The 9,535-nt window shown below is 37.4% G+C and overlaps 2 protein-coding genes across 2 annotated transcripts in view; one reads left to right on the top strand and one right to left on the bottom strand.

Moving 5' to 3' along the window:
- The first annotated feature begins 4,471 nt into the window (after positions 1-4,471).
- On the top strand, positions 4,472-7,520 carry irak1bp1 (interleukin-1 receptor-associated kinase 1 binding protein 1). Its single transcript, XM_024290707.2, is given in 5 exon segments — positions 4,472-4,820; positions 6,668-6,749; positions 6,816-6,946; positions 7,012-7,035; positions 7,037-7,520. Coding segments are annotated over 5 exon segments (747 nt in total). The 5' UTR covers positions 4,472-4,545; the 3' UTR covers positions 7,272-7,520.
- Positions 7,521-8,025: 505 nt separating this feature from the next.
- si:dkey-261l7.2 overlaps positions 8,026-9,535 on the bottom strand; it is a 4,850-nt gene continuing 3,340 nt past the window's right edge. Inside the window, exons 6-7 of the mRNA XM_024290708.2 lie at positions 8,335-8,451; positions 8,026-8,263 (exon numbers count right to left, since the gene is read on the bottom strand). Of these exons, the coding sequence (XP_024146476.1) occupies positions 8,156-8,263; positions 8,335-8,451 (225 nt within the window). The 3' untranslated portion in view covers positions 8,026-8,155. The remainder of the gene's footprint in view (positions 8,264-8,334; positions 8,452-9,535) is intronic.

The raw sequence follows: 9,535 nt of genomic DNA, 5'->3' as shown, positions 1-9,535 counted from the left end.
AATAAAACTTTTTTTGAGCAATCTTAGTAAATTTGGAAGAAGGCCACCATCTTGATTTCAATCCAAGCTCCCCGAGCATCAACGAAAAGATAATATATATATATATATATAAAAAAAAAGGTTGTAGATTTTAAACGACGTTAGCACTTCAAGCTTGCAATATTATTTCACCAGAATGTTGTGAAAATGTAGGCAGAATGAAGGGAGACAACATATAATAAGAAACATATTAGGAATAAACAATAATCTTCCGTTGCTAAGGAAATTTGAAAGTTTACTTTCCCCGATTCTTCCGAAAATGAGATTGATCTGTTTCTCACCTCTAAGCAACCAAAAAATGCAATGGTTGCTATGGAGATAAACCCAAAGAAAAGCCCACATTTTTAAAAATGTGTTTTCTACAGCTTTGAGATAAAAAAGGGGGCGGAGCCAAATGGCTCCTGGTAGTGGTCGTAGCCTTTATTTGTTTTATTTCATTATTTTTACCAAATGGAACAAAGCTTGTGTTTTTGCTCAAATCTGAAAGCTAAAAATATGAAAATAGGAAGAAAATCCTATAAAATAAAATAAGATAAATGTTGGTTTTAAAGTTTGTAAAATTTTGAACGGCGTTAGAGCACCGAGCTTGGAATATTATTTTACCAGAATGTTGTGAAAATGTAATGCATAAATCCCTGGCTCAAACTGAACAACATATGATAAGAAACATATTAGAAATGAACAAAAATCCTCCGTTGCTAAGGAAATCCGAAAATTTACTTTTGACGATTCTTCTAGAAATGACATTGATCTGTTTGTCACCTTTAAGTGAGCAAAAAATTAAATGGTTGCTATGGAGATAAAACTAAAGAAAAGTCGCCATTTTGAAAGATTTTGATGTTTTTTTAATTTATCACATGCAGCTGAGGTCGATAGGGGTGGAGCCAGGTGGTGCCTTGCTTAATTCTGTTACAATTTTTGTGTTTTCGTGCTCAAATCTGAGAACCAAAAACATGAAAATAGGAAGAAAATAATATAAAATAAAAACTATCCAAGATAAATGTTGGTGAAGGTTCTTATAAATCCATGTGACGTTTTCTTGCAGCTGGGTCAAGTCATCATCTTTTTTAAGTGGCTTCATCACAAAATCTATCAAATACAACATTTTTAAATAATAAAGGTTTTCATTTTTTTCATATCGTACAAAACTATCAGAACAAGTATTTAAAATTATGATTTATCTTTTCCTTTGAACAATTTCAATATGATTATATTCGTGTTTGCATTCAAATTTAACTTTATTTAAAGGGCACTTGGTAACATAACACCACAAAGTGCTTTACATAAAATAAATAAGCAAACAAAATAATAGTAAAAGTTACAAAAACGTGTTAATTTCGTTTGTTTTTTAGGGAGACTATTTTACAACCTGGCTACAGATGAAAAATAGCTTTTGGCAAATAAACTGCTCAGATTAAAACTTTATTGACAAACAAAAAAATCATTAGAGTTTTAAACCATCAAAAAGGATGAAATCTTTAACCTCCTTCACTGACTGATGAGAGGGAATTTTGGGAACTGTTTAGTGCAGACTGAATTCAGCAACCTGCAGCTGCACCGCAGAGTTACGCCGAGCGAAGAGTTCAGCGATGGGAAGAGGAGAATCGGCTGAGAGGGACTGTTTATTTGACTACGAGCTGTTTACAGAAAAGGGACTCCGTGGAGCTGAGTGACAGCTCCAGTAAATTCCTCTGATAATACGCCGACATGCAGAGAACCCAGCGGCAGACCTGATTCCACTCATCCTCCAGGCCCCAAAATCCAATTACAAGACAGCTGATCACTTTATGAGTCCTTTTTGCAATATGTGCACAAAAAAAAAGAGTGAAAGCTGCAGGTTTCATTTTTAGGAGTGAAAGAAAAGCAGTGGATTTATAGCTGCTACCATTGGACGGAGTCTGGAGATTTCTTGGACAATATGAAAAATAAAAGAGCAATAAAAGTGCACGGGCCTTGATTGTGGCCTCTGCAGAGACGTGGAGAGACTCCAGCACAGCTGACTTTATTGCTTCTTCTGAGCAGGAGAGAAGGAGACGCACATCGACAGCTTCAGAAAGCGTGAAGCTCAAATCCATCCAACCAAACTTCATTGCATCCATCTGTGGAGGTTCTTATAACTTGAGAGGCAAAAAAGGGAATCTTTTATAAGTGCAAACTCAAAAAACAGTCATTTGTGCATTTTTTATTACTTAAATAGTTAGGCAAAAATCAAAAATGAATATTAGCATGTATTATTTGACTCTGAAGATCCATAAATTATATCCAGCTTGAGCTCTTCCTGCTTTTCTGCAGTTATGAAAACACACTAAGCTGCACATCGACTCCTCCGGCCGCAGAGTTGCATCAAATGTGGGGTTTTCACAGAGGCGAAACCAGAGACAGTGACAACAAATACCGTCTTGTATTTTTAGGTTGTGATTATAACAGTCATTTGACGGTTTAATGCTCCGGGGAAGCAAAATAAACTTTTTTTTTTGTATAAAGAAACCAGAACTGGATCAAATGTGCTCTAAAATGTCTTGAAAACTGAAAAAAATAAGCAGAACCACAATGGCAGATTTGTGGGTTTCACGCTGACACAAAATATCTTCTGCTTAGCCAAGCGTTATAATTCTGTTAAACATTACAATAAAACTATATATACATATTTAAGTTGCTGTTAAATGAAACAGAGTACTTTTAAATATCTGGTTAAAATGTAATCTCAAAATAAATTTTTAATTGATGGTAAATGTAAAATATTTTAGATGTATAAATTATTTTTTATTTATTTAAAATAGTAACTAAACTCAAATTTGGCCTAGAAAAAAAGCACATGGTTTTCCTTTGCTGCCATCTGCTGGACAAAAGTAGGTACTGATTTCACACAAACCTGCCACTAAAGGGATAAAACTGCCTTCTCTCGTAGTAAAAAGTATGAAAGCACTAATAATATGACTAATTTAGCATTAAACAGAACATATTTACAGAAAATAAAAATGTGAATCTATTAAATTACACAGCTGTAATCTAAAAGATCATCAAAATAACAGTGGAGATGAAGAAGAAAATCATCACTTTTAAAGTGCTTCATCAAACATAATTTAGCATTTTAAATTAAAAAAATAGAAATTCATTCATATTAGGTCGAATGAATAAATGCATCCGACTCCAGTCAGGTCAGACAATGCTTGAAATGATTTACCCGATTTAAAACAAACTGTTTTGATTGCTACAATTAAATCTAGTTTTAAACTTGCTTTTATTTCTAATTTTTCTTGTTGTGAATTCTAAGCTCAACTTTTGCACATAAACATCATAAATTAGAGGATTTGAAGCAAAATGATCATAGTGGGCTCTGTAGGAAGAGGGATGCATTTGCATTAACTGACTCGTTTTGAAAGTATGGAAATATGCTTTAATATACTAAAACTTTCATGTAAAATAGCACAAAACTGGAAATTCTAAGAAAAAAATCAAATAGTCATCACTTTTATAAAAAGAAAAACAGGCTCTAAAGTCTTCCTAGTGTTCAATTTTGGTTGATTTTCTCAAATTCTGGATATAAAATTCCCTCAGATGCATTAAAATAATTAAGTCAAATTATCTAAAAATTAAAAATACTTAGATATTAATTCAAAAGCACTGTTGCAACTTTCCTTATTTTGCTTTTATAAAAAATCTGAATTTTCAAACATACTCTCAATTTAAACTGGACAGTTGGAAGACTGGTAAAATGACAATAACATTAATTGTACTTAACACGATTTACTGTTAAACTTACCTTTTTCTATGTTTTAAAGACAATTGCAATCACTTCCAGGCGTGTTGACTATCGTCTGTCCAACCATCATAATAACCACAGCTCCTTGCTAATGTCATGTCTCTGTTTTGTTTTCATTTTATGCAGATGACGTGATTTTCTTTCAGCGTGTTGCACTCAGAAAGTGCACCGATATAGTTAACTTACTGTTTACTGTTTACTCACACGTGTTGATAAATCATCCTGGATACACTGACAAACTGTGACCCCGCACAGGACGCATTAATCCTTTTTGGCGGCCATTTTGGATCCTCCATGATATCAAAAATGCTGATTCATGATGTCAAGATTTTTGTTAAGAGCAGCTGGACTTTTCAAGTGAATCGAGAAGACATCGATTGATCTTTTAGAGGTGTGGCATAAAATGGAGCTGACATTTTTTTAAAAATTAGAAAAAAAAGAAATTAGTAAATAAAGGCTAATTTGTGTGGGGATGCTCGGTAGTAGTTTTCAGGTGTAAAGTAGACCCTATGGGTTAATGATTAGTCTATATTTTAAAAATTGAAAACAAAATGTTTTTTAAATTAACTTTAAAAGTCCAGTATGACTGAAAAATATAATATTTGTGATGACATGATGTGGATAGATGGGTAATCTCCTGTGTTAAACCTCGATGGGCGTGGCCTAATGGGAGTTACGTCACTAATTACGCGACACGTTCTGTCCTCTCAGCAGCGGGAAAATGTTTCTGGACTTCTCCCACTATGAGCGGCTCTAACCGGGTCGTTGCCGTGATACCGGCAGCTGCCGGCTGGGAATTCTGCAGCAATGACAAAGAGACGGAGCTGGAAAACAGGTCAAGCGGCAAAGAAGCTCCCAACAACCGCGTCAGAGAGGTCCGGGTCACCGGCACCGCGGAGGTCTCCTCCCCGGCGGACCGGGCGTCTGTGCGGGTCAACGTGAGCAACAGCAAAGAGTCCGTCAACGAGGTGACCAACAGCGTCTCCCGGCGACTCGAATACATTTTACAGGCTCTCAGGTGAGGCGCACGCGCGTTACGTTGACGCATTTTAGCCTTTTTTATCATGAAATAACTGTCCATTGAGTCGAGCGGGGTGCGCATGCGCACTAAAAGCATGACCCTGACGGCTTCTTTATTAATCTTATGAAATAATAAAGGAAGCAAAAATACATCCTATACCTGAACTAATTAAGTATTATGTTACATGCTTTATTCTTTATATAGTTTCTGCCAAAACAAAAATATGAATAGATATTACATTTATTGGCATATTGAGGTCTGGATGTGGAATCATATTTAAAAACTCACTACAGATTGATCCAACTTTGATTTAATGTCTTTGACCAAAGACCAGATGTCTGACGGCCGACATGTTTTTATGTCAATTCAATTTTGAGTTATTCTAAATTTTTGGTCAGTTGAGAATTATGCAATTTATGTGTATTTTAACTAGTTTATACATAATTATTACATAAATATTACACATTTACGGCCCACATATCACGATAAAATTATGCAATTGACACACAAATCACTAATTAATTGCATATTGACAGCACAATAATCATGCATGGTCCACGTTTGATTCACGTATTGTGTGACAGGTGTATAAACCAGCCGATATTTCACCCCTCCAGTAGAGCTGCCGCAAACGATTATTTTAATAGTCGACTAATCACCAATTATTTTTTCCGATTAGTCAACTAATCAGGTCATGCACAAACTGGATGTAAAACATCTTAACCATCATTAGCTTTAAACTAACTAAAACTAGATATATAGCTTTACCTGTGATAATAATAGTGTGAATGCTGGAAGCTAAATTTAGCTGTTGAAGATGCTAATGCTGATAGCTGAAAACGCTGAAGTTGATAGCAGAAATTGCTGAAGCTTATAGCTAGCTTAAAATATTAGCTAAACTCCAAATTAGCCTTAAAACTGAAAATTAATCCTAAATTAGCTAGAACAGCTAGCATGTAGCTGAATTATTAGCTAAACTCCAAATTAAAAGTAAACATAAGTTCTTAGAAATAAGTCGCTGTGAAAATTAACATTAAAAATTAAAAAATAACATCTCTTTTGCTTATAAATTAAGTTTATTTTAGTAAATCCTCATTATTTTCCTTACTACTGATGATAAAATAATCCAAAAACACTGTCGTGGAGCGTATGATAATATGGGCTTCAAATCTTCTTTTTTTAACAAACAAATCTGAAAGAAAATCAAACTTTTTACCAATATTGTACCCCAGAGGATTCATAGATAACACAGGCATGTGTAGTGTAATGTCAGGATATGAACTTTACAGTTTACTCTACGACTTGAGGAGATTCTTAGCCATAAATTCACAAATTTGCCTTAATAAAATGAATTAAATGCTAAAAAAAAAGAGTAGGCTACTGACTGTTTTTAAAATGATTGAGGATTAAAGAGCCTGTTCAACATTTGAGCCTTGGTAGTCCCACACTGTTAGATAAATATGGCGATTGGATAAAATTTCGACCAATCAGCAGGCTGGCACAAACATTACACTAAACAAAGGTATCAATGCAAAGATAGGTCGAAAGCGAGATGAGGCACTACGCATCTAAAAACGTTTGTGCTGCAATCGCAAAAATATTTTTTTAAAGCAAAATAACAAAGTTTTCAAAGGCAGAAATATTTTTGAAAACATACGCTTTTTGAAGCAAATATTGAATATTTTTATTTGCAAATTATGAATTTGTTTTCGTAATGTTTTTATCTCAAAACTGATTTTATTTGGCAATACGGTGACACAAAAATCACGTCATAGCGTAGCCCATTAAAACCTTCCTTTAGTAATTGATGTTAAAAATCGTCGCTAATCTCGTCCAACCTGCAGACAGCACGGCATCCGCGATGAAGACACCTCAGTGAGGAGGTTCCTGCAGCGAGATGCTGACGTGTATCGGATGGACGCAGAGGTATTTGGACTTCTGTAAAAAACATGCGTGTCGACTCCTGTGACTATATTGGTTTTTATCTTTTAGATCTTAGCTACTTTCTCTGATTTCGAGAAGATGGAACAGATTCGCAGCATCCTCCTGGAGAAGCTGGACCGGAGCGTTTTCGTGGGAACGCCTCAGTTCTTCCACAGTCCCGAGAGTCTGAGCGGAACCAGGTAAACAAATCTTTTGTTTTTTTTGTCTCTTCATACCAAAGAGCTCAACCTCCGTTTGTTTCTAGGCGGCGTGCGTGCGTGCTGGCCGTCAAACGCTCAGCAGAAGGCCAGAGAAGTGGGTCAGCTGCTGGGGCAGAGTCTGGGACCCCCCCTGCTGGTGAAAGAGGAGGAGGCCAAGGAGTGGAGGAGCGAGGAAGAGGAGGGTGGAGGCGGCGATCAGAGTCCGGCGCCTCTTCCTCGTTTGCCCCACATCCCGACGGTCACGGCTCGCTCCACGGTGTCCGCCTCCTTCAGCTTCAGGGACAAAAGCAGGAAGAAACTCTGAGCAGAACTTTGGAAAACACTTTATTGCTTCGTCATAATAGTGCAAATGTTCAGTGTTGCTTTTAAACCAACACTGTTTTCAAGATACATTTTCTAAAAAAAAATGTCTTTTATCGTTTTTTATTGAAACACTGATAAATGAAGGTGCAATATTTCCTCCATTACTGGCTTTTAAGGCTAAATTAAAAAGATTTTTTTCCCTGAACTATAAAACTTTGGCGTTTGAGATGAATAAATCCTGGAAAAAGCAGCAGAATTTCAGCTTCTTCAGTTCGGATTTGAGGCTGAAGATTATGGAGCTAAATTGGGGCCAAAATTATTTGAAACCCCAAAAATACAACTTAAAAAAATATAGGTGTTTGGCCAAAAAAAAATTAAAAATGCCTGAAACTTTTTTAGCTATTCTAAAATTTAACTTATTTTCAGCTTCATATGTTCAATTTTTCTAAATTTCAATTTCAAAACTTTTTTTTCCACTTTCACTTATTTTTATTTTCCGGTTTTGAATCTTTAAATTTCCGTTTCAAAACTTTTGGCCCCATTGGGGCGGGGCTAAAACAAAGGACCAATCAAAATCGATGAGAGTGGTAACTTCAGTCCCGGAGCTGAAATTTTCAGATTCAAAACTCAAATAATGAGTTGAAAATGAAAATAAAGATTTGAAACTGGAAAAAAAGTTTTGAAATTAACATTTTGAATTTTGAAATCTAAAAAAGCATTTGAAGTTGAAAATAAGTTTTATTTTAGAACTGCAAAAGGTTTCAGACATTTAACATTTTTGGCCAAACACCAATATTTTTTTGAAGTTGTTTTATTTGGGTTCAAATAAAATTGGTCCTGATTTAGCTCCATAGAAGAGGAAAGTGGCGAGTTGTTTTAGACCCATCAGTCCTCGCTCTCGTCTTCGGGGAAGAGCGCTCTGAGCCACGGCTGCATGACGAAGCGCGTCCCGTCGTAGTGGGTGAAGTAGTTCTCCAGGGTGGGGATGTCGGGCTGGAAATGAGCAGCAGTGAGCGCGGCGGACTTTTAAAAAATGTTTTATTAATGCGTTATTGAGCGCTCACCCTCATCCCGGTGACTCGCTCCAGCTGCGTCTGGGGTAAATATGCAACCATCAGAGAGGACGGGCCGGGTCCACCGAACAGAACCTTATAATGAGGCGTCTTTTCCACCGTCATGCCCTGTTGTTTCAATAAAAACTTGATTTAAACAACAAATTCAACATAAATATTCAGAATGTGTCCCAAAAGGAGCATTTAAACATTATATATTTAATGTAACATAATATTAAGAAAAACTGCCTTTACTTCCATTATATAACATAAAACTTTATTAAATTTATTCAAATATTTATTCAAATTTTAAATTTTAGAAATGTTGTTTGTACCATTTATTTGTTTGATTTGCAGTTGTCCAATCAGAAAACGCTACACACTTTAGTCCTTTTATTTGAGGATTTTGGATATTAAAGGCCTCGTGCGGTGAAAATCGTGATTTTTCTTAAACTGCAATAAAACATTAGTATTTATGTCACAAATGAACCCCCGTATAATTATTTTGTCACCCGCGGCCCCGTATACTCTCTTCAAGCGTTCAAAGATAGCGCGGTCGCTCAGATTTTGGGCAGCCACCGATAAGTAGGTCATAGGTCGTGTGACGTCAGTACAGGAACATACAGCTAGATCCGCTAGTGTTGTGATGACTTTCTGGGCATGGAATTACTTAACATAATAGAATTTGGACTGCCGTGGATTTGGGGATTCGAACGGGATAATGGTGAATAGGAGTGTGGTATTTGGGTGCAGTAATGTGCCGAAGAAGGGGGTCTCCCTTCATGAATTTCCCGTTTCAATAAAGGAGAGGGGCGCTCCCGGTCAGGGGGAGGCTTTGAGCCCTCCCCGGCCCTCCGGAGGAGGAACGCGGGGGGTGTACGGGCACCTGGTGGGCGCGCGCCGGACGGCCAGGGTGAGGCGGCCGCGCTGAGGGGCGGGGGGTTGCGGTTCCGAGGCCCCGGGTCGGGCATGGGGGGCGCCTTGGGTTCGCCCGACAGTCGCCCGGTGCTGGCAGCCGAGCCCGCACGAAGGGTTTTTACTCCCTCCCGTCGCCGCAGCAACAGCAGACAAAGAACGCTCCGCGGCGGACCCGGGCGGGGGCGCCTTTCCTTTTCCGGTAATGATCCTTCCGCAGGTTCACCTACGGAAACCTTGTTACGACTTTTAATTCCTCCAAATAGTCAAGTTTGATCGTCTTCTCGGCGCCATCGCT

The sequence above is a fragment of the Oryzias melastigma genome, linkage group LG24 (assembly GCF_002922805.2).
Source record: "Oryzias melastigma strain HK-1 linkage group LG24, ASM292280v2, whole genome shotgun sequence".
Classification (NCBI taxonomy): domain Eukaryota; kingdom Metazoa; phylum Chordata; class Actinopteri; order Beloniformes; family Adrianichthyidae; genus Oryzias; species Oryzias melastigma.
The sequence above is the reverse complement of the archived record's forward strand: the minus strand, read 5'-3'. Positions and strand labels throughout refer to the sequence as shown.